This window comes from Rana temporaria, chromosome 5 (assembly GCF_905171775.1).
Source record: "Rana temporaria chromosome 5, aRanTem1.1, whole genome shotgun sequence".
In the NCBI taxonomy this organism is placed as follows: Eukaryota; Metazoa; Chordata; class Amphibia; order Anura; family Ranidae; genus Rana; species Rana temporaria.
Genome location: NC_053493.1, coordinates 6,796,755 through 6,821,815, shown reverse-complemented (window position 1 = coordinate 6,821,815; position 25,061 = coordinate 6,796,755). Strand labels below are relative to the sequence as shown.

Sequence of the window (25,061 nt, the reverse complement as noted above, 5' to 3'; positions counted from 1 at the left end):
TTGATTGGTTATCACGTCTACAAACTATGGGATATATACTGTCATTTTTTATAGTAGTAATAGTATGGATATTGCGGCGGAAATCTGACACTAACGGAACCTTTTGACACTTTGTGGGAACCAGTGACACTATAATACAGTGATCAGTGCTAAACATATGCACTGTCACTGTACCAATGACACTGGCAGGGAAGGGGGTTAAACATCGAAGGGTTAAATGTGTGCCTCGCCGGTGTTGTTGTGTACAGTGTGCTGCTTGTACTAAGTGATGTTGCACATCCCCGCTGACAGGACGGAGCTTTGCATTGTTTACTGGTGGGTATCATCCATTGGCCGGTGGGTGTCATCCATTGGCCGGCGGGTGTCATCCATTGACTGGCGGGTGTCATCCATTGGCTGGCGGGTGTCATCCATTGGCCGGTGGGTGTCATCCATTGGCTGGTGGGTGTCATCCATTGGCTGGCGGGTGTCATCCATTGGCTGGCGGGTGTCATCCATTGGCTGGCGGGTGTCATCCATTGGCTGGCGGGTGTCATCCATTGGCTGGCGGGTGTCATCCATTGGCTGGCGGGTGTAATCCATTGGCCGGAGGGTGTCATCCATTGGCTGGTGGGTGTCATCCATTGGCTGGGGGGTGTCATCCATTGGCTGGGGGGTATCATCCATTGGCTGGCGGGTGTCATCTATTGGCCGGTGGGTGTCATCCATTGGCTGGCGGGTGTCATCCATTGGCTGGCGGGTGTCATCTATTGGCCGGTGGGTGTCATCCATTGGCCGGTGGGTGTCATCCATTGGCTGGCGGGTGTCATCTATTGGCCGGTGGGTGTCATCCATTGGCCGGTGGGTGTCATCCATTGGCTGGTGGGTGTCATCCATTGGCTGGTGGGTGTCATCCATTGGCTGGCGGGTGTCATCCATTGGCTGGTAAGTGTCATCCATTGGCCGGTGGGTGTCATCTATTGGCTGGTGGGTATCATCCATTGGCTGGTAAGTGTCATCCATTGGCCGGTGGGTGTCATCCATTGGCTGGCGGGTGTCATCCATTGGCTGGCGGGTGTCATCTATTGGCCGGTGGGTGTCATCCATTGGCCGGTGGGTGTCATCCATTGGCTGGTGGGTGTCATCCATTGGCTGGTGGGTGTCATCCATTGGCTGGTGGGTGTCATCCATTGGCTGGCGGGTGTCATCCATTGGCTGGTAAGTGTCATCCATTGGCCGGTGGGTGTCATCCATTGGCTGGTGGGTGTCATCTATTGGCTGGTGGGTGTCATCCATTGGCTGGCGGGTGTCATCCATTGGCCGGTGGGTGTCATCCATTGGCTGGTGGGTGTCATCCATTGGCCGGTGGGTGTCATCCATTGGCCGGTGGGTGTCATCCATTGGCTGGTGGGTGTCATCCATTGGCTGGCGGGTGTCATCTATTGGCTGGTGGGTATCATCCATTGGCTGGTAAGTGTCATCCATTGGCCGGTGGGTGTCATCCATTGGCTGGCGGGTGTCATCCATTGGCCGGTGGGTGTCATCCATTGGCCGGTGGGTGTCATCCATTGGCTGGTGGGTGTCATCTATTGGCTGGTGGGTATCATCCATTGGCTGGTGGGTGTCATCCATTGGCTGGTGGGTGTCATCCATTGGCTGGTGAGTGTCATCCATTGGCCGGTGGGTGTCATCCATTGGCTGGCGGGTGTCATCCATTGGCTGGTGAGTGTCATCCATTGGCTGGTGGGTGTCATCCATTGGCTGGTGGGTGTCATCTATTGGCTGGTAAGTGTCATCCATTGGCCGGTGGGTGTCATCCATTGGCCGGTGGGTGTCATCCATTGGCCGGTGGGTGTCATCCATTGGCTGGTGGGTGTCATCTATTGGCTGGTGGGTATCATCCATTGGCTGGTAAGTGTCATCCATTGGCTGGTGGGTGTCATCCATTGGCTGGTAAGTGTCATCCATTGGCCGGTGGGTGTCATCTATTGGCTGGTGAGTGTCATCCATTGGCCGTGTTTTCTCCTAGCTGTAGGGGGTAACAGAGCCGCGGATGATTGCCGGGGAGAGACCACATCTACCAGGAGGGGGGGACTGAACTCACCTGACTCCACCTGTAGCTGAAATATCAATTTTGGGTGGACTGTCCCATTAAAGGGCCGCATCATCTAAAAAATAAATAAATGAGATTGCTACAAAGTAGCCCCGCCCCCCCCTGAATGAAATGTGAATATTTGTGTTTTCCCGGCAGCGTTCAGCGAGGAGGAGGTGACCATGTGGATCAGCGGATTGAACTGGGTGATGTCTGACACCATGAGGTCCCCGGGGCCCCTGCAGGTGGAGAGGTAAGGACCCAGGAGGAGGGGGGGAGGGGGGGAATAGGAATGCTCAGTGACCCCCGTGTTGTGATAATGGTATGATCCACATGCTGTGGGCTTAAAGGGGAACTCTTCAGGCTCCCCCTCAGTCTCGCACAGCTGTACGGCTCCTCCCCCTCAGTCTTGTACAGCTCCTCCCCCTCAGTCTCGCACAGCTGTACGGCTCCTCCCCCTCAGTCTCGCACAGCTGTACGGCTCCTCCCCCTCAGTCTCGCACAGCTGTACGGCTCCTCCCCCTCAGTCTCGCACAGCTGTACGGCTCCTCCCCCTCAGTCTTGTACAGCTCCTCCCCTTCAGTCTCGCACAGCTGTACGGCTCCTCCCCCTCAGTCTCGCACAGCTGTACGGCTCCTCCCCCTCAGTCTCGCACAGCTGTACGGCTCCTCCCCCTCAGTCTCGCACAGCTGTACGGCTCCTCCCCCTCAGTCTCGCACAGCTGTACGGCTCCTCCCCCTCAGTCTCGCACAGCTGTACGGCTCCTCCCCCTCAGTCTCACACTGCTGTACGGCTCCTCCCCCTCAGTCTCGCACAGCTGTACGGCTCCTCCTCCTCAGTCTCGCACAGCTGTACGGCTCCTCCCCCTCAGTCTCGCACAGCTGTACGGCTCCTCCCCCTCAGTCTCGCACAGCTGTACGGCTCCTCCCCCTCAGTCTTGTACAGCTCCTCCCCCTCAGTCTCGCACAGCTGTACGGCTCCTCCCCCTCAGTCTCGCACAGCTGTACGGCTCCTCCCCCTCAGTCTCGCACAGCTGTACGGCTCCTCCCCCTCAGTCTCGCACAGCTGTACGGCTCCTCCCCCTCAGTCTCGCACAGCTGTACGGCTCCTCCCCCTCAGTCTCGCACAGCTGTACGGCTCCTCCCCCTCAGTCTCACACTGCTGTACGGCTCCTCCCCCTCAGTCTCGCACAGCTGTACGGCTCCTCCCCCTCAGTCTCGCACAGCTGTACGGCTCCTCCCCCTCAGTCTCGCACAGCTGTACGGCTCCTCCCCCTCAGTCTCGCACAGCTGTACGGCTCCTCCTCCTGGACTGGTAACGGCTTCCTCTGATATCACCGCAGACTGCGAGCTTCTCACCATGTGCATCAGAAGCTGCAGCAATCAGACAGAGCCCCGCCCCATTCCCTGGCTGGAGGACGTCCAGCATCATTCAGCACTTTCTGTGTTTGCTCCGCCCCCCTCTTCTTTCATTGGTTCTTAGTAGATCTGTGCGAAATGAAAAAAAAAAATAGTTTTGTTTCATTTAGTGTATTCTATTCAAAATTCTAATTCCAGAAGACGGTTCTATTCTATTCAGGATTCTATCCTATTCTATTCAACATTATAGTCTATTCTTTTCTATTCTTTTTTTTTTCTGTTCTAATCTATTCGATTCAAAATTAGAATTTCGGAAGACTGTTGTATTCTTTCAATTTTATTCTATTCTCTTATTTTCTATTATATTATTTTCTATTCCATTCTGTTTAAATTCTGATTTATTCTATTCAAACTTTTACTCTATTCTATTCTTTTCTCGTTTTTGCTATTCCATTCTTTTCTATTTCATTCTAATCTATTCTATTTCTGTTTGAATTCAGGTTTATGCTATTCAAAATTTTACTCTATTATATTGTTTTCTCTTTTATGCTTTTCTAATCTATTCTATTCATAACTCAGATTTCAGAAGATGGTTATACATATTCTTTATATTTTATTCTATACGATTGACTTATATTCTATGATTTTCTATTCTATTTTCTTTTCTATTCTATTCCTTTCTTTTCTTTTCTATTATATTTTATTCTATACGATTGACTTATATTCTATGATTTTCTATTCTATTTTCTTTTCTATTCTATTCCTTTCTTTTCTTTTCTATTATATTTTATTCTATACGATTGACTTATATTCTATTATTTTCTATTATATTTTCTTTTCTATTCTATTCCTTTATTTTCTTTTCTATTATATTTTATTCTATTCTTTTATTTTCAATTTTTTTCTATTCTATTTTCTATTCTCTTGCATTCCTTTAGTTTTTCATTATATTTTATTAAATTATTTTATTTTCTATTTTATACTATTCTTTTTTAATCTATTATATTACATTCTTTTTTTTATTCAGATCTATTCGATTCAAAAATTGAATTTCGAAAGACTGTTACATTCTTTCTATTTCATTCTATTCTCTTATTTTATATTCTAATCTATTCTATTCTGTTATTTTCTCCTTTATACTATTCTATTATTTTCTATTCCATTCTAATCTATTCTAATTTATTCTATTCTGTTTGAATTCGGATTTGTTCTATTCACATTTTTACTCCATTCTATTCATTTCTCTTTTATGCTATTCTGTTATTTTCTATTCCATTCTAATCTATTCTATTCCAAACTCAGATTTCAGAAGCTGGTTATACATATTTTTTATATATTAATCTATACTATTGAATTATATTATATTCTTTTATTTTCTATTCTATTCTTTTATTATATTTTATTAAAATATTTTATTTTCTATTCTACGCTCTTCTTTTTTAATCTATTCTATTATTTTCTATTCTATTATTTTTTATTCTGTTCCAATCTATTCTATTCACAATTTGAATTTCGGAAGACCTTTATATTCTTTCTATTTTATTCTATTCTCGTATTTTCTAGTCTATTATTTTTCTATTCTAATCGATTCTGTTTAAATTCTGATTTATTCTATTCACAATGTTATGCTATTCTTTTCTATTCCATTCTGATCTATTCTATTATTTTCTATTCTATTCTTTTTTTATTCTGTTCCAATCTGTTCTATTCACAATTTGAATTTCGGAAGACCTTTATATTCTTTCTATTTTATTCTATTCTCGTATTTTCTAGTCTATTATTTTTCTATTCTAATCGATTCTGTTTAAATTCTGATTTATTCTATTCACAATGTTATGCTATTCTTTTCTATTCCATTCTGATCTATTCTATTATTTTCTATTCTATTCTTTTTTTATTCTGTTCCAATCTGTTCTATTCACAATTTGAATTTCGGAAGACCTTTATATTCTTTCTATTTTATTCTATTCTCGTATTTTCTAGTCTATTATTTTTCTATTCTAATCGATTCTGTTTAAATTCTGATTTATTCTATTCACAATGTTATGCTATTCTTTTCTATTCCATTCTGATCTATTCTATTATTTTCTATTCTATTCTTTTTTTATTCTGTTCCAATCTGTTCTATTCACAATTTGAATTTCGGAAGACCTTTATATTCTTTCTATTTTATTCTATTCTCGTATTTTCTAGTCTATTATTTTTCTATTCTAATCGATTCTGTTTAAATTCTGATTTATTCTATTCACAATGTTATGCTATTCTTTTCTATTCCATTCTGATCTATTCTATTATTTTCTATTCTATTCTTTTTTTATTCTGTTCCAATCTGTTCTATTCACAATTTGAATTTCGGAAGACCTTTATATTCTTTCTATTTTATTCTATTCTCGTATTTTCTAGTCTATTATTTTTCTATTCTAATCGATTCTGTTTAAATTCTGATTTATTCTATTCACAATGTTATGCTATTCTTTTCTATTCCATTCTGATCTATTCTATTATTTTCTATTCTATTCTTTTTTTATTCTGTTCCAATCTGTTCTATTCACAATTTGAATTTCGGAAGACCTTTATATTCTTTCTATTTTATTCTATTCTATTCTCTTTTTTTTGTAGTCTATTATTTTTCTTTTTCTATTCTAATCGATTCTGTTTAAATTCTGATTTATTCTATTCATATTATTTTCTATTCCATTCTGATCTATTCTATTCAAAACTCAGATTTCAGAAGCTGGTTATACATATTTTTTATATTTTAATCTATACTATTGAATTATATTATATTCTTTTATTTTCTGTTCTATTCCTTTATTATATTTTATTAAAACAAATATTTTCTATTCTACGCTCTTCTTTTTTAATCTATTCTATTATTTTCTTTTATATTCTTTTTTATTCTGTTCCAAACTATTCTATTCACAATTTGAATTTCGGAAGACCTTTATATTCTTTCTATTTTATTCTATTCTATTCTCTTATTTTCTAGTCTATTCTTTTTCTATTCTAATCGATTCTGTTTGAATTCTGATTTATTCTATTCAACATGTTATTCTATTCTTTTCTATTCCATTCTGATCTATTCTATTCAAAACTCAGATTTCAGAAGCTGGTTATACATATTTTTTATATTTTAATCTATACTATCGAATTATATTCTATTATTTTCTATTCTATTTTATTCTCTATTATATTTTATTCTATTCTTTCATTTTCTATTCTCTTCTATTCCTTTATTTTTTATTATATTTTTTTCAATTATATTTTCTATTCTATTATTTTTTAAACAAATCTATTATTTTCTATTCTATCCTTTTTTTTATTCTGTTCCAATCTATTCTATTCACAATTTGAATTTCGGAAGACCTTTATATTCTTTCTATTTTATTCTCTTATTTTCTAGTCTATTCTTTTCTATTCTAATCGATTCTGTTTGAATTCTGATTTATTCTATTCAAAATTGTATTCTATTCGTTTCTATTCCATTCTGATCTATTCTATTCAAAACTCAGATTTCAGAAGCTGGTTATACATTTTTTTTTATATTTTAATCTATACTATTGAATTATATTCTATTATTTTATTTTCTATTCTATTCCTTTATTATATTTTATTAAAATATTTTATTTTCTATTCTACGCTCTTCTTTTTTAATCTATTCTATTCTTTTTTTATTCTGTTCCAATCTATTCTATTCACAATTTGAATTTTGGAAGACCTATATATTCTTTCTATTTTATTCTATTCTCTTATTTTCTAGTCTATTCTTTTTCTATTCTAATCGATTCTGTTTGAATTCTGATTTATTCTATTCAAAATTGTATTCTATTCGTTTCTATTCCATTCTGATCTATTCTATTCAAAACTCAGATTTCAGAAGCTGGTTATACATTTTTTTTTATATTTTAATCTATACTATTGAATTATATTCTATTATTTTATTTTCTATTCTATTCCTTTATTATATTTTATTAAAATATTTTATTTTCTATTCTACGCTCTTCTTTTTTAATCTATTCTATTCTTTTTTTATTCTGTTCCAATCTATTCTATTCACAATTTGAATTTTGGAAGACCTATATATTCTTTCTATTTTATTCTATTCTCTTATTTTCTAGTCTATTCTTTTTCTATTCTAATCGATTCTGTTTGAATTCTGATTTATTCTATTCAACATGTTATTCTATTCTTTTCTATTCCATTCTGATCTATTCTATTCGAAACTCAGATTTCAGAAGCTGGTTATACATATTCTTTATATTTTAATCTATTGAATTATATTCTATTATTTTCTATTGTCTTTTTTTCTCCATCATATTTTATTCTATTCTTTCATTTTCTATTCTCTTCTATTCCTTTATTTTTTATTATATTTTATTAAATTATATTTTCTATTCTATTATTTTTTAAGCTATTCTATTATTTTCTATTCTATTCTTTTTTATTCTGTTCCAATCTATTCTATTCACAATTTGAAGTTCGGAAGACCTTTATATTCTTTATATTTTATTCTATTCTCTTATTTTCTAGTCTATTATTTTTCTATTCTAATCGATTCTGTTTGAATTCTGATTTATTCTATTCAACATTTTATTCTGTTCTTTTCTATTCCATTCACAACTCAGATTTCAGTAGCTGGTTATACATATTCTTTATATTTTAATCTATACTATTGAATTATATTCTATTATTTTCTATTCTATTTTATTCTCCATTAGATTTTATTCTATTCTTTCATTTTCTATTCTCTTCTATTCCTTTATTTTTTTTATTATATTTTATTAAATTATTTTATTTTCTATTCTATTCTCTTATTTTTTTAATCTATTCTATTATTTTCTATTCTATTTTATTCTGCATTATATTTTATTATATTCTTTCATTTTCTATTCTCTTCTATTCCTTTATTTTTTATTATATTTTATTAAATTATTTTATTTTCTATTCTATTTTCTTCTTTTTTAATCTATTTTATTATTTTCTATTCTATTCTATTCCTTTTAGATTTCATTTTTTTTTCTATTTTTTTGTTTTCGAATTCAGGTTTCGGCCAAATTTTTGTTTCATTTTTTTTCCGGATTTGTTACAAATTGATTACTATTGTCATTCAGATCCGCGCACCGAATTTATGAATGAAGAAAAATCCGTCCGATTCTTTGATTTGGAACAGACGGCGCCTGTCTTGTTTTTCATATTTTGTTTGAATCCGGAGGCTCAGCATCACATGTGGGCGTTAACCTATTTAAACCCCGCCTGCCTGCCTGGGAACGCCCACTCCTCCAGACTGACACCCACTCACCGAGGCACCGGGTCTCTGTACTTCTCTATGCAATGCAGGTGGGAGGAGCTTCCTGAAATCGTCACCGCCCCCTGGTCCTCAGTACTTCTCCCAAGAGCCCTAATGCAAGCAGTGGGAGGAGTTATGCAAATATAAAATAATGCCTTGTTCGGGGCTGGGGCAAGGGGTGGGCAGAAGGGTAAGCTGCCCTGGGCATACGATAGTAAACCCATTCAGTGGGGGAGGGGGGCGTAGTTCCTGGTCCCAGTATTGGCCTTGATGGGTGGGTGTCAGTCTGGAGGAGTGGGCGTTTCTAAGCAGGCTGTATTTGCATAGGTAACGCCCCCACAGGTGATGCTGAGCCTCCATGGAAGAACTGAAATCCAATTAATAAAAAGGGGGCGGGGCCAGGGACACTTAGGCTGGGGAGGAAAGTGCTAGGACGTCCCCCAGCCAGGAAACGGGGCGGAGCTATTTCTGACTTGCCGCGGCTTCTGATGCACATGGAGAGAAGCTCACAGTGTGCAGGGAAATGGGAGGAAGCCGTTTCAGTCCAGGAGGAGGAGTCTCTGCCTATTTTCCTCCCAATCATCCTCCATTTTTCGATCGGTGTCGTCGATCGGGTTGGGATCTAAAAATAACATCAAACAAACCCCTCCTCTCCTCACAGGCCACACCCCCTGTCAGTGTTTACCTACGCTGCTCGGCCACAATGCCGGGTGACGGAGGCGGTCCCACGCGGGGATTTATCCAGCAGGGGGCGGAGCTGATAACATTGTCGCCGCGACTCGTCCCAACGGCGGAGATATCGACTCTCGTTCAGTCCGGGCGCGACTGCGCTGTCTGCAGCCCCTCCTTCCCTCCCATCAACCCCCTTCAGCCGCAAAGATTTAACGTTAGATCGCGTTTGGCTCTGTGTGGTGGCCACGCCCCCTCTGCGCTCCGCCGTGTGACGTGACAAATCCACGTCTCCGACATCCGCAGATCGGAAAAAATCCCCTTTCCTCACCGACATCAAATTCTTTGTTTTGTTCTTCTTCGGAATTCCTTTTATTTATTCGAAGTTCCCCGAGTCACAGAACCCCAATCCATTCACATCACATTTATTCTATTCCACATTACAATTCTATTCTATTCTATTATATTGTTTTTTCTATTCTAGACTATTCTTTTCTATTCTATTCTATTATATTGTTCTTTTCTATTTTATTCAACTTACTTCTGGGTCCTCATCAGAGTCCCCCTCAAATCATAGTCTCCTGTTACTTCAGGGTCCCCATAAGAGTCCCCTCTTACTTGAGAGCCTTATCAGTTCCCCCCTTTAAGTCAGAGTTTCCCCCCTTACGTCAGAGTCCCCCCTTACATCAGAGTCCCCCCCCTTACATCAGAGTCCCCCCCCTTACATCAGAGTCCCCCCCTTACATCAGAGTCCCCCCCTTACATCAGAATCCCTCCCCCTTACATCAGAGTCCCCCTTACATCAGAGTCCTCCCCTTACATCAGAGTCCCCCCCCTTACATCAGAGTCCCCCCCTTTCATCAGAGTCCCCCCCTTTCATCAGAGTCCCCCCTTACATCAGAGTCCTCCCCTTTCATCAGAGTCCCCCCCTTTCATCAGAGTCCCCCTTACATCAGAGTCCTCCCCTTACATCAGAGTCCCCCCCCTTACATCAGAGTCCCCCCCTTTCATCAGAGTCCCCCCCTTTCATCAGAGTCCCCCTTACATCAGAGTCCTCCCCTTACATCAGAGTCCCCCCCCTTACATCAGAGTCCCCCCCTTTCATCAGAGTCCCCCCCTTTCATCAGAGTCCCCCCTTACATCAGAGTCCCCCCCCCTTACATCAGAGCCCCCCCCCTTACATCAGAGTCCCCCCCTTACATCAGAGTCCCCCCCTTACATCAGAGTCCCCCCCTTACATCAGAGTCCCCCCCTTACATCAGAATCCCCCCTTACATCAGAGTCCCTCCCCCCTTACATCAGAGTCCCTCCCCCCTTACATCAGAGTCCCTCCCCCCTTACATCAGAGTCCCTCCCCCCTTACATCAGAGTCCCTCCCCCCTTACATCAGAGCCCCCCCCCCTTACATCAGAGTCCCCTTCCCTTACATCAGAGCCCCCCCCCTTACATCAGAGCCCCCCCTTACATCAGAGTCCCCCCCTTACATCATAGTCCCCCCTTACATCAGAGTTCCTTTTAGAGGCTTGTCTTCCTTTAGAGCTTTATCAGAGTCCCCCCCTTACATCAGAGTCCCCCCCTTACATCAGAGTCCCCCCCTTACATCAAAGTCCCCCCTTACATCAGAGTTCCTATTAGAGTCTCTTCTTCCTTGAGAGCTTTATCAGAGTCCCCCCCTTACATCAGAGTCACCCCCTTACATCAGAGTCCCCCCTACATCAGAGTTCCTATTAGAGTCTCTTCTTCCTTGAGAGCTTTATCAGAGTTCCCCCTTACATCAGAGTCCCCCTTAAATCATAGTCTCTGTTACTTCAGGGTCCCCATTAGAGTCCCCTGTTACTTGAGAACCTTATCTGAGTTCCCCCTTACATCAGAGTCCTCTTTAAATCAGAGTCCCCAACAGAGTCTCCCCCTACCTAAGAGCCTTATCAGAACCCCCCCTTACATGAAAGTCACAATCAGGGTCTTCCTTACATCAGATTCCCTCTTCAGGGTCCACATTAGAGTCCCCTGTTACTTGAGAGTCTTATCAGAGTTCCCGCTTACATCAGAGTCCCCTTTAGATGAGAGTCCCAATCAGAGTCTTCCTTACATTAGAGTCCCCTGTTACTTGAGAACCTTATCTGAGTTCCCCCCTTACATCAGAGTCTCCTCTTCAGAGTCCCCCTTATATCAGAGTTCCCTCTTACTTTGGGTTCCCCATTAGAGGCTCCTCTTTCTTGTGCCTTAACAGAGTTGCCCCTTACAATAGAGTCCTCTTTAAATGAAAGTCCCCATCAGAGTCCCCTCTTACTTCCGGGTCCCCATCAGAGTCCCCTGTTACTTGAGAACCTTATCAGAGTCCCCCCTTACATCAGAGTCCCCATCAGCGTTCCCTCTTACTTCAGATTCCCCATTAGTGTCTCCTCTTCCTCGAGAGCCTTATCAGTTCCCTTTAGAGACCATCAGAGTCCCTATTACATGAGAGTCCTCATCACAGTCCCCTCCTCCCCCTGAGAGCCTTATCAGAGTCTTCTTTACATGAGAGTCCCCATCAGAGTCCTCCCTTATTCAGGGCCCCCATCAAAGTCTTCCTTACATCAGAGTTCCCTTTTACTTCAGGGTCCCATTCAGACTCCCCCTTACATCAGAGTCCTCTCCTACTTGAAAGCCTTATCAGAGTCCCCCTTACATCAGAGTCCTCTCCTACTTGAAAGCCTTATCAGAGTCCCCCTTACATCAGAGTCCTCTCCTACTTGAGAGCCTTATCAGAGTCCCCCTTACATCAGAGTCCTCTCCTACTTGAGAGCTTTATCAGAGTCCCCCTTTCATCAGAGTCCCCCTTACATCAGAGTCCTCTCCTACTTGAGAGCCTCATCAGAGTCCCCCTTACATCAGAGTCCCCCTTACATCAGAGTCCCCCTTACATCAGAGTCCCCCTTACATCAGAGTCCCCCTTACATCAGAGTCCTCTCCTACTTGAGAGCCTTATCAGAGTCCCCCTTACATCAGAGTCCCCCTTACATCAGAGTCCTCTCCTACTTGAGAGCTTTATCAGAGTCCCCCTTACATCAGAGTCCTCTCCTACTTGAGAGCCTTATCAGAGCCCCCCTTACATCAGAGTCTTCTCCTACTTGAGAGCCTTATCAGACTCCTCCTTACATCAGAGTCCTCTCCTACTTGAGAGCCTTATCAGAGTCCCCCTTACATCAGAGTCCCCCTTACATCAGAGTCCTCTCCTACTTGAGAGCCTTATCAGAGTCCCCCTTACATCAGAGTCCCCCTTACATCAGAGTCCCCCTTACATCAGAGTCCCCCTTACATCAGAGTCCTCTCCTACTTGAGAGCCTTATCAGAGTCCCCCTTACATCAGAGTCCTCTCCTACTTGAGAGCCTTATCAGAGTCCCCCTTACATCAGAGTCCCCCTTACATCAGAGTCCTCTCCTACTTGAGAGCCTTATCAGAGTCCCCCTTACATCAGAGTCCCCCTTACATCAGAGTCCTCTCCTACCTGAGAGCCTTATCAGAGTCCCCCTTACATCAGAGTCCTCTCCTACTTGAAAGCCTTATCAGAGTCCCCCTTACATCAGAGTCCTCTCCTACTTGAAAGCCTTATCAGAGTCCCCCTTACATCAGAGTCCTCTCCTACTTGAGAGCCTTATCAGAGTCCCCCTTACATCAGAGTCCTCTCCTACTTGAGAGCTTTATCAGAGTCCCCCTTTCATCAGAGTCCCCCTTACATCAGAGTCCTCTCCTACTTAAGAGCCTCATCAGAGTCCCCCTTACATCAGAGTCCCCCTTACATCAGAGTCCCCCTTACATCAGAGTCCCCCTTACATCAGAGTCCTCTCCTACTTGAGAGCCTTATCAGAGTCCCCCTTACATCAGAGTCCCCCTTACATCAGAGTCCTCTCCTACTTGAGAGCCTTATCAGAGTCCCCCTTTCATCAGAGTCCCCCTTACATCAGAGTCCTCTCCTACTTGAGAGCCTTATCAGAGTCCCCCTTACATCAGAGTCCTCTCCTACTTGAGAGCCTTATCAGAGTCCCCCTTACATCAGAGTCCTCTCCTACTTGGGAGCCTTATCAGAGTCCCCCTTTCATCAGAGTCCCCCTTACATCAGAGTCCTCTCCTACTTGAGAGCCTTATCAGAGTCCCCCTTACATCAGAGTGCTCTCCTACTTGAGAGCCTTATCAGAGTCCCCCTTACATCAGAGTCCTCTCCTACTTGAGAGCCTTATCAGAGTCCCCCTTACATCAGAGTCCCCCTTACATCAGAGTCCTCTCCTACTTGAGAGCCTTATCAGAGTCCCCCTTATATCAGAGTCCTCTCCTACTTGAGAGCCTTATCAGAGTCCCCCTTTCATCAGAGTCCTCTCCTACTTGAGAGCCTTATCAGAGTCCCCCTTACATCAGAGTCCTCTCCTACTTGAGAGCCTTATCAGAGTCCCCCTTACATCAGAGTCCTCTCCTACTTGAGAGCCTTATCAGAGTCCCCCTTTCATCAGAGTCCTCTCCTACTTGAGAGCCTTATCAGAGTCCCCCTTACATCAGAGTCCTCTCCTACTTGAGAGCCTTATCAGAGTCCCCCTTACATCAGAGTCCTCTCCTACTTGAGAGCCTTATCAGAGTCCCCCTTTCATCAGAGTCCTCTCCTACTTGAGAGCCTTATCAGAGTCCCCCTTACATCAGAGTCCTCTCCTACTTGAGAGCCTTATCAGAGTCCCCCTTACATTAGATTGCCATAGTCTGGGACCCTGCTATGGATCTTTCAATGGTCAGGATTGGGAATGGGGGATTGGGAATGGGGGGTGGGGTGGAATTTGTTGTTGTTGCCGTAGTATGGTGCTTTATCGCTCTCCTCTCTCCTGTACAGGTGGCTGAGGAAACAGTTTGAGGTGATGGACCGGGGGCGGGACGGCAGGTAATGTTATTTCATAGTATTGATGGAGTCTGTCAGCCTGTAAAGTCCTGGAACCTCCCCACACGGGGACAGACGGCCTGACAACCCCGGGGGGGGGGGGGGCTCCATCTTCAGCAGATTTGACTGATCTCTTTTTGTACATCCAGTCCCGAGAGTCACACAGCTCAGCACAGCCGGTGACCAGACTTTTCTCTCTGTAGTATTGAAGCAATGAATCCTGGTCAGTTCCCTCCCACACAACTTGTGATTGGAGGGTGAAGGAGCAGCGGATTAATAAGTCGCCCCTCTGCTCCTGTCGGCACATGTGCATGCACCACATCCCCATTGGCTCCCAGAGTTGCCCCTCCCTCTCCGAGTGCTGCTGTGCTGAGTGTACCAGGAGTGTGATGCCGAGACGGGTTCAGGTACTTGCACTAGCAGAGTCCCCGACCCTGACCACACCCCCTTAACCCCGTGTCTTCCAATGTATGTTATAAGCAGCGCGGGGCTTATATCACGCTCACTGTTACTGCTGCTTTAAGAGCTGGTGAGGCTACATTGATGGGCACTGGTAAGTTGCGTTGATGGGCACTGGTAGGCTGCATTGATGAGCACTGATGAGGTTACACTGATGGGCACTGGTAAGTTGCATTGATGGGCACTGGTAGGCTGCATTGATGGGCACTGGTAGGCTACATTGTTGGGCACTGGTAGGCTACATTGATGGGTATTGAGCACTGGTAGGCTATATTGATTGGCACTGGTAGGCTGCATTGATGGGCACTGGTAGGCTGCATTGATGGGCACTGGTAGGCTGCATTGATGGGCACTGGTGAGGCTGCATTGATGGGCACTGGTAGGCTGCATTGATCGGCCCTGATGAGGCGGTAATGGTGGGCATTGATGAGGCTGCACTGATATTGTTGCACTGCTAGGCTGCACTGGTAGCCACATATAAGGCTGCACTGATGAAGTAGGCTACATTGATGGGCACTGGTAGGCTACATTGATGGGCATTGATAAGGCTGCACTGATGGGCACTGGTAGGCTGCATTTATGGGCACTGGTAGGCTACATTGTTGGGCACTGGTAGGCTGCTTTGATGGCACTGATGAGCACTGGTAGGATGCATTGGTGGGCACTGGTAGGCTACATTGTTGGGCACTGGTAGGCTACGTTGATGGCCACTAGTAGACTGCATTGATGGGCACAGATGAGGCTGCACTGATAGGCACTGGTACGCTACACTGATGGGCACTGATGATGCAGCACTGATGGCCACTGATGAGGCTGCACTGATGTCCACTGGTGAGGCAGTAATGGTGGGCATTGATAAGCTGCACTGATATTGTTGCACTGGTAGCCACATATAAGACTGCACTTGATGTACACTAATAGGCTGCATTGATGGGCACTGGTAGGCTACATTGCTGGACACTGATAGGCTGCTTTGATAGGCACTGATGAGCACTGGTAGGATGCATTGATGGGCACTGGTAGGCTGCACTGATGAGCACTGGTAGGTTGCATTAATGGGCACTGATAGGCTACATTGATGGCCACTAGTAGGCTGCACTGATTAGGCTGCATTGATGGGCACTGGTAGGCTGCATTGATGGGCACTGATAAGTGGCATAGATGGGCACTAATGAGGCGGTAATGAGGGGCATTGATAAGCTGCACTGATGGGTTGCACTGATTGGTTTTTGATGAAAGCCATGGGCAGTAATGGTGATGCATCATGGAATCGCATGGAATAGTTGACAGAATAATGGTAATGGAATTGTGAGACCCGGTAAGATGCCCCCCTCTGGCTGCCACCTGTGTGAGCGCAGTGTGAGGTACTTGTGCCCACGGCGATGTTTATTTGTCTGAAGCGCGCGTTGAATGCCGGTCCGCAGATTCCCGTTGTCTTCAGTGGTGGATATTAATGGACGATGGTTCTGATTGGCTCTGCGTTTTTCCGGATGACGCGGCCGGTCCCATCGAAGACTCATCTGCGTCGGAGGCAGAGCGGGGCAAAGCGATGAAACACAAACGCGTCGGAGCTGCATTGCATTTCAATGTAAAATCCCCAACCCCTGTTGCCCAGTTAAGATTTCCATTGAAGATTAAATGACCCCCCCCCTCCCCCCAATGTAGAGGACGTCCCCGCCGCATGACGGACGCTGCAGGAGAGGACACATCATCACTCCCTGCCAGAATCCCGGCCGCGCTCCATAAACAGGACGCCTGGCAGGAAGTGATAGGAGTCGGTGACAGGAAGTGGAATGGATCCCGCTCAGGAAATGGGAAGAGATGAGGAGCCGATGGAAAGTCTGAGCTCAGCTCTCAGTGCAGGGTGGGGGTGGGGGTTGGGTGGGGGGGGGCAAGCAGGTCGAGGCCCCTTTAAGGCGTCTTGGAAAAGCTGCACCCCAGATGTGCTCAGAACGGCGTGTTCCCCGGCCGCAGAGTCGGCGCCACATGTGCGTCTGAGCGCCAGAGATCACAGATTTATATGATAAGGTAGCGAGGGCGCACGGAGGGCAGCGCCCCCCGCAGACACCGCAGTGCACTATGGGGCTCATTCACATCATCACAGTCCCAATACAAAGAGCAGGCAACGTGTATCCAATGGCTGCGGCTCACACCAGCGCGCGCGTTACTGTGGGCTGGAGAAAAAAATAGGACATGTTGCATTTTAGGACGCGTTGTAATGCATCGCAACCCACTGCTGTGCCAGGAGCTAAAAAAAAGTTGAAATAAAAATAAATAAAGCAAACGCTGTAATACATTGTAACCAGCGCATGTGCGTTACGCACACTTCAATGCATGCCTACTGGTGGGAATGACCCCGGAACCCTTCCAACTGCCACTGACATAAGGCTTACAACACCAAGGGGGGGGGGGGGGTTTACACTCACTGGTCATTCTGACTGTTGTAGGGAAGGTGCAGAACCTCCGTCAGTGGGAAAGGGGTAGAACCTCCGTCAGTGGGGAAGGGGCAGAATCTCAGTCAGTGGAGAAGGGCTAGAACCTCCGTTAGTAGGGAAGGGCTAAAACCTCCGTCAGTGGGGAAGGGGCAGAATCTCAGTCAGTGGAGAAGGGCTAGAACCTCCGTTAGTAGGGAAGGGCTAAAACCTCCGTCAGTGGGGAAGGGGTAGAACCTCCGTCAGTGGGGAAGGGGCAGAACCTCAGTCAGTGGAGAAGGGCTAGAACCTCCGTTAGTAGGGAAGGGCTAAAACCTCAGTCAGTGGGGAAGGGGTAGAACCTCCGTCAGTGGGGAAGGGGCAGAAGCTCTGTCAGTGGGGAAGGGGTAGAAGCTCTGTCAGTGGTGAAGGGACAGAACCTCTGTCAGTGGGAAGGGGCGGAAGCTCTGTCAGTGGGAAGGGGCGGAAGCTCTGTCAGTGGGAAGGGGCGGAAGCTCTGTCAGTGGGAAGGGGCGGAAGCTCTGTCAGTGGGAAAAGGCAGAACCCGCAGTCAGTAGGGAAAGGGTAGAACCTCAGTCAGTGGGGAAGGGGCAGAACCTCAGTCAGTGGGGAAGGGGCGGAACCTCAGTCAGTGGGGAAGGGGCGGAACCTCTGTCAGTGGGGAAGGGGCAGAACCTCTGTCAGTGGGGAAGGGGCAGAACCTCAGTCAGTGGGGAAGGGGCGGAACCTCTGTCAGTGGGGAAGGGGTGGAACCTCTGTCAGTGGGGAAGGGGCGGAACCTCTGTCAGTGGGGAAGGGGTGGAACCTCTGTCAGTGGGGAAGGGGCGGAACCTCTGTCAGTGGGGAAGGGGCAGAACCTCTGTCAGTGGGGAAGGGGCGGAACCTCTGTCAGTGGGGAAGGGGCGGAACCTCTGTCAGTGGGGAAGGGGCGGAACCTCTGTCAGTGGTGAAGGGACAGAACCTCTGTCAGTGGGAAGGGGCGGAAGCTCTGTCAGTGGGAAAAGGCAGAACCCGCAGTCAGTGGGGAAGGGGCAGAACCTCTGTCAGTGGGGAAGGGGCAGAACCTCAGTCAGTGGGGAAGGGGCGGAACCTCTGTCAGTGGGGAAGGGGTGGAACCTCTGTCAGTGGGGAAGGGGCAGAACCTCTGTCAGTGGGGAAGGGGCGGAACCTCTGTCAGTGGGGAAGGGGCGGAACCTCTGTCAGTGGGGAAGGGGCGGAACCTCTGTCAGTGGGAAGGGGTGGAACCTCTGTCAGTGGGGAGGGGTGGAACCTCTGTCAGTGGGGAAGGGGTGGAACCTCTGTCAGTGGGGAAGGGGTGGAACCTCTGTCAGTGGGGAAGGGGCGGAACCTCTGTCAGTGGGGAAGGGGCAGAAGCTCTGTCAGTGGGGAAGGGGCGGAACCTCTGTCAGTGGGGAAGGGGCGGAACCTCTGTCAGTGGGGAAGGGGCGGAACCTCTGTCAGTGGGGAAGGGGCGGAACCTCAGTCAGTGGGGAAGGGGTGGAACCTCTGTCAGTGGGGAAGGGGTGGAACCTCTGTCAGTGGGGAAGGGGTGGAACCTCTGTCAGTGGGGAAGGGGTGGAACCTCAGTCAGTAGGGAAGGGGCAGAACCCCAGTCAGTGGGGAAGGGGTGGAACCTCAGTCAGTGGGGAAGGGGCGGAACCTCAGTCAGTAGGGAAGGGGTGGAACCTCAGTCAGTAGGGAAGGGGCAGAACCCCAGTCAGTGGGGAAGGGGTGAAACCTCAGTCAGTGGGGAAGGGGCGGAACCTCTGTCAGTGGGGAAGGGGCAGAACCTCTGTTAGTGGGGAAGGGGCAGAACCTCTGTCAGTGGGGAAGGGGTTATAATTGTAGTAAATAACGGTTGATATTTGTGTTTCCAGCGTCTCCCTGAAGGATCTAAAGGCTTTCCTCCCCCAGGTGAATTATCGAGTGCCTAATATGAGGTTCCTGCGGGACAAATTGCAGGTGAGCAAGAACCTGGACAATGACTGTACATCTGAAAAACAAATGTTGTATTTTATGGTGTGAAGTTTCAGCTTAGTAAACCACTTGGAGCCCTGACACCCAACTTGTGGGCCAAGGGCCACATGTCACCCTTTGGCACTCCTACAGCCTTTTTTACAGACCTTGTGTCCAATGATTTGTAAGGAATAATAGCCGTGATCCCTATTAGCCTCACTTATGTCCTCAGTCTCTCTGTGTCTCCTGCCACGAGTCCTCAGTTTCTCCAGGTCTCCTGTCGTATGTTCTCAGTCTCTCCGGGTCTCCGGCCACCTATCCTTAGTCTCTCTGTGTCTCCTGCCATGAGTCCTCAGTCTCCCCAGGTCTCCTGCCGTATGTCCTCAGTCTCTCCGGGTCTCCGGCCACCTATCCTTAGTCTCTCCAGGTCTCCTGCCGTATGTCCTCAGTCTCTCCAGGTCTCCTGCCATATGTCCTCAGTCTCTCCAGGTCTCCTGCCGTATGTCCTCAGTCTCTCCAGGTCTCCTACCGCTTGTCCCCAGTCTCTTAAGGTCTCCTGCCGCATGTCCTCAGTCTCCCCAGGTCTCCTGCCGTATGTCCTCAGTTTCTCCAGGTCTCCTGCCGTATGTCCTCAGTCTCTCCGGGTCTCCTGCCGCATGTCCTCAGTCTCCCCAGGTCTCCTGCCGTATGTCCTCAGTCTCTCCGGGTCTCCTGCCGTATGTCCTCAGTCTCTCCGGGTCTCCGGCCACCAATCCTTAGTCTCTCTGTGTCTCCTGCCATGAGTCCTCAGTCTCCCCAGGTCTCCTGCCGTATGTCCTCAGTCTCTCCAGGTCTCCTGCCATATGTCCTCAGTCTCTCCAGGTCTCCTGCCGTATGTCCTCAGTCTCTCCAGGTCTCCTACCGCTTGTCCCCAGTCTCTTAAGGTCTCCTGCCGCATGTCCTCAGTCTCCCCAGGTCTCCTGCCTTATGTCCTCAGTTTCTCCAGGTCTCCTGCCGTATGTCCTCAGTCTCTCCGGGTCTCCTGCCGCATGTCCTCAGTCTCCCCAGGTCTCCTGCCGTATGTCCTCAGTCTCTCCAGGTCTCCTGCCGTATGTCCTCAGTCTCTCCGGGTCTCCTGTCGTATGTCCTCAGTCTCTCCGGGTCTCCGGCCACCTACCCTTAGTCTCTCCAGGTCTCCTTCCGTATGTCCCCAGTCTCACTATCTTCTTTAGCACTTCATATAATAAACATTTTTGTTTGGCCTCTTGGATTTTTTTGTATGGGAACAAGATGTACACAATACCGATACCCTCTGATTTTGTACATTATCATGATATGAACTATAAAATACTCCAGATCCCTTTATGAGGTGACACACAGCCTCAGGATTATAGCAGGTGTATGTTTAAAGCTTAAACCCAATCAATAGAATCTCAGATATGCTTTGTCAGGATCCGAGGGGTAAACGGGGGCCGGTAGACACTTCAGTCAACTTAAAGTTCACTTTATTCAGCAAAAACAGGAAAATAATGACAGATTTAGTCTTCACGGGCAGCTCACACTCCTCAAAGTGCCCGCATTCTCCACCAATTGTAAGGCTCTGAGGGGTAAACAAGTTTGTTTAGCTTTAACCCAGGACAAGGGACTGGCCTGCGCCCCTCAAAGTGCCCGCATTCTCCACCAATTGTATGGCTCTGAGGGGTAAACAAGCTTGTTTAGCTTTAACCCAGGACAAGGGACTGGCCTGCACCCTCAAAGTGCCCGCATTCTCCACCAATTGTATGGCTCTGAGGGGTAAACAAGCTTGTTTAGCTTTAACCCAGGACAAGGGACTGGCCTGCACCCTCAAAGTGCCCGCATTCTCCACCAATTGTCAGGATCTGAGGAGTAAACAAGCTTGTGTAGCTTTAACCCAGAATGTGGGACTGGCCTGCACCCTCAAAGTGCCCGCATTCTCCACCAATTGTCAAGATCTGAGGAGTAAACAAGCTTGTGTAGCTTTAACCCAGAATGTGGGACTGGCCTGCACCCTCAAAGTGCCCGCATTCTCCACCAATTGTAAGGCTCTAAGGAGTAAACAAGCTTGTGTAGCTTTAACCCAGGACAAGGGACTGGCCTGCACCCCTCAAAGTGCCTGCATTCTCCACCAATTGTAAGGCTCTGAGAAGTAAACAAGCTTGTGTAGCTTTAACCCAGAATGTGGGACTGGCCTGCGCCCCTCAAAGTGCCCGCATTCTCCACCAATTGTCAGGATCTGAGGGGTAAACAAGCTTGTGTAGCTTTAACCCAGGACAAGGGACTGGCCTGCACCCCTCAAAGTGCCCGCATTCTCCACCAATTGTCAGGATCTGAGGGTTAAACAAGCTTGTTTAGCTTTAACCCAGGACAAGGGACTGGCCTGCACCCCTCAAAGTGCCCGCATTCTCCACCAATTGTCAGGATCTGAGGGGTAAACAAGCTTGTGTAGCTTTAACCCAGGACATAGGACTGTCCTGCAACCCTCAAAGTGCCCGCATTCTCCACCAATTGTAAGGCTCTGAGGGGTAAACAGGGGCAGGGAGACACTTCAGTCAACTTTAAAATTCACTTTATTCAGCAAAAACAGGAAAATAATGACAGGATTTGTCTTCACGGGCAGCTTAAAACAACACAAGAAACTCTTCTCATCAGTACAACACAGTCTTTTTAAACCATTTTCAGCATCCCAGCCAAAATGTCCCAGTTACAGGCCAGCCCACCCAGCAGGTTCAAGACGGCGCAGGGAGGCTTCCATCCAGCATTGAGGTCTCCTCACCACTGATAGCAATAAAGGACGTCAATTTTGTTTGGGAGCCACGTCACACGACCGCAAAATTGTCAGTTAAAGCGACGCATGTAAACAGTGAGGTATCGCCGCGTTTGTTGGAGTGAGAGCAATAATTTGAGCACAGAACCTCCTCTCTAATTCTAAACTGGTAACCGTTAAAAATGTTTACAGCGTCGCCTATGGAGATTTTTAGCTTTGTCGCCATTGCACTAGTGTGCGCAATTTTAACCACTTAAGGACCTCCTAACGCCGATATACGTCGGCAGAATGGCACGGCTGGGCACAATCGCGTACCTTTACGTGATTCTTAAATGCCCAGCCGTGGGTCGTGGGCACGCGCCCGCGGCCTGGTCCGAAGCTCCGTGGCCGCGGGACTCATGGACCCGATCGCCGCTGGAGTCCCGCGATCGGTCCCCGGAGCTGAAGAACGGGGAGAGGTGAGTGTAAACACAGCTTCCCCGTTCTTCACTGTGGCGCCGTCATCGATCGTGTGTTCCCTAATATAGGAAACCACAATCAATGACGTCACACCTACAGCCACACCCCCCTACAGTTAGTAACACAAATGAGGTCACACATAACCCCTTCAGCACCCCCTAGTGGTTAACTCCCAAACTGCAATTGTCATTTTCACAGTAAACAATTCATTTTTAAAGCATTTTTTGCTGTGAAAATGACAATGGTCCCAAAAATGTGTCAAAATTGTCCGAAGTGTCCGCCATAATGTCACAGTCATGAAAAAAATCGCTGATCGCCGCCATTAGTAGTAAAAAATTTTTTTTTTATAAAAATGCAATAAAACTATCCCCTATTTTGTAAACGCTATGAATTTTGCGCAAACCAATCAATAAACGCTTATTACGATTTTTTTAACCAAAAATATGTAGAAGAATACGTATCGGCCTAAACTGAGGAAAAAAAATTGTTTTTATATATTTTTTGTGGATATTTATTACAGCAAAAAGTAAAAAATATTGCATTTTTTTCAAAATTTACGCTCTTTTTTTGTTTATAGCGCAAAAAAAAAAAAACGCAGAGGTGATAAAATACCACCAAAAGAAAGCTCTATTTGTGGGGAAAAAAGGACGCCAATTTTATTTGGGAGCCACGTCGCACGACCGCGCAATTGTCAGTTAAAGCGGCGCAGTGCCGAATCGCAAAAACTGGCCCGGTCCTTTAGCTGCCTAAAGGTCCGGGTCTTAAGTGGTTAAACGCACCCGTCCTGAGCAATGATGACAGGTCCTAGACAGGAAATGGCTGCAGATAGGTTGCAGAAGATCAGCAGATGTAGCAAATGATGAAAAAAAAAAATGGATAAAAAATATATTCTTTTTTTTTACAAACATGCAATTGTCTACAGAGCAAACTAATCGCCAAATCTTCTCTCCCCCCGTCTCAGGAGATCGAGGCCCGCAGCGACATGTCCTTTGCGCACTTCATCCTCTTCTACAAGAACCTGATGTTTGACGCTCAGAAATCGGTAAGTGGCGTCTCGGCAAGACCCTCATTGATATTCCGCCATCTCTCCGCCAGTCCCCAGGACAAGACTGACATGCTAATCGGCCCTCGTCAACAAGCGGCCATTGTGTGCGTGCCAGTGACACGGGAGGGGGGGGGGGGAGCATGAGAATTGGAGTCTGGCCAGAAGTCTGAGCATAACCCGCACATCACACTGACCCTCAGACCGCGGCCGCTATTCTGGGGACATTTATCTTTTATCGCCCTTTGCCCATGTTTACATTGGGGTAGATTCAGGTACCTTTGCGCATTTTTTACGGAGGCGCAGGGCAACGTTTTTGCCCTGCGCCCCCGCAAATTTTCTGCGCTACCCGCGATTCACGGAGCAGTAGCTCCGTAAATTGCGTGGGCGCTCCGGCAAAATGCCTGGCGTAAGCGCGCGCCATTTAAATGATCCCGTAGGGGGCGGGAATCATTTAAATTAGGCACGTTCCCGCGCCGATCGTAAAGCGCATGCTCCGTTGGGAAACTTTCCCGACGTGCATTGCGGCAAATGACGTCGCAAGGACGTCATTTGCTTCAAAGTGAACGTGAATGGCGTCCAGCGCCATTCACGATTCACTTACGCAAACTACGTAAAGTTCAAATTTCGCGACGCGGGAACGACGGGTATACGTAACATTGGCTGCCCCTGCTAATAAAACCGCCGTACGCAAACAACGTAAACTGCGTACGCAGGGCTCGCGTAACGTTGTGAATCGGCGTTAGTATGCAATTTGCATACTATACACTGAGCACAACGGGAACGCCACCTAGCGGCCATCGCAAGAACGCAGCCTAAGATATGCGGGCATAAGAGCCTTATGCCACGCATATCTTAGGCTGCAGTCGGCGTAACGAGGTTCCTGAATCAGGAGCATTCGTTACGCCGGCGCAAGTAAGCAATTGCGCTGCGTAACTATGGTTACGCAGGCGCAATTGCTCTCTGAATCTGGGCCACTGTAATTTTTTTATGCACCCAATTTGCTGTCTTCAGATACAAAACTTCTTCTGTGTCATTGTCACAGCCCGGCGTTCTCTGAACCCCCAAATAAAGACTATTCAGTCTGCCGTGTCATGGGGGGGTTATTATTCATATTAGTAGTAGAAGTAGGGGCAGATTCACAAAGATCTGCACCGGCGCAGCGTATCTAAGATACGCTACGCCGCCATAACTTACTTGGCTTACTTTCAAATCCACAACGAATTTGCGCCGTAAGTTACAGCGGCGTAGCGTATCTCTCGCGGCGTAACGGCGCGTAATTCAAATCGGCGATTAGGGGACTGTTTCATTAAAATGAAGCGTGTCCCCGCGCCGAACGAACTGCGCATGCGCCGTCCCTAAATTTCCCGCCGTGCATTGCGCTAAATGACGTCACAAGGACGTCATCGGTTTTGACGTGGACGTAAATTACGTCCAGCCCCATTCACGAACGACTTACGCAAACAAAATAAAATATTTTCAAATTCGACGCGGGAACGACGGCCATACTTAACATTGCGTACGCTACCAAATAGCGGCTTTAACTATACGCCGAATAAAGCCGAACGGAAACAATGTAAAAGAATGCGACGGCCGCTCGTACGTTCGTGGATCGTCGGAAATAGCTAATTTGCATACTCGACGCGGATTACGACGGGAACGCCAC

General features: G+C 46.6%; 1 protein-coding gene across 2 annotated transcripts in view; it reads left to right on the top strand.

Annotated features, from left to right (window-relative positions):
• LOC120939772 (1-phosphatidylinositol 4,5-bisphosphate phosphodiesterase gamma-1-like) overlaps positions 1 to 25,061 on the top strand; it is a 160,317-nt gene that overhangs the window by 39,780 nt on the left and 95,476 nt on the right. For both annotated transcript variants that reach the window (XM_040352124.1, XM_040352123.1), the window contains exons 4-7: positions 2,231 to 2,324; positions 14,239 to 14,286; positions 19,052 to 19,136; positions 23,315 to 23,395. In XM_040352124.1, the coding sequence (XP_040208058.1) occupies positions 2,231 to 2,324; positions 14,239 to 14,286; positions 19,052 to 19,136; positions 23,315 to 23,395 (308 nt within the window). The remainder of the gene's footprint in view (positions 1 to 2,230; positions 2,325 to 14,238; positions 14,287 to 19,051; positions 19,137 to 23,314; positions 23,396 to 25,061) is intronic.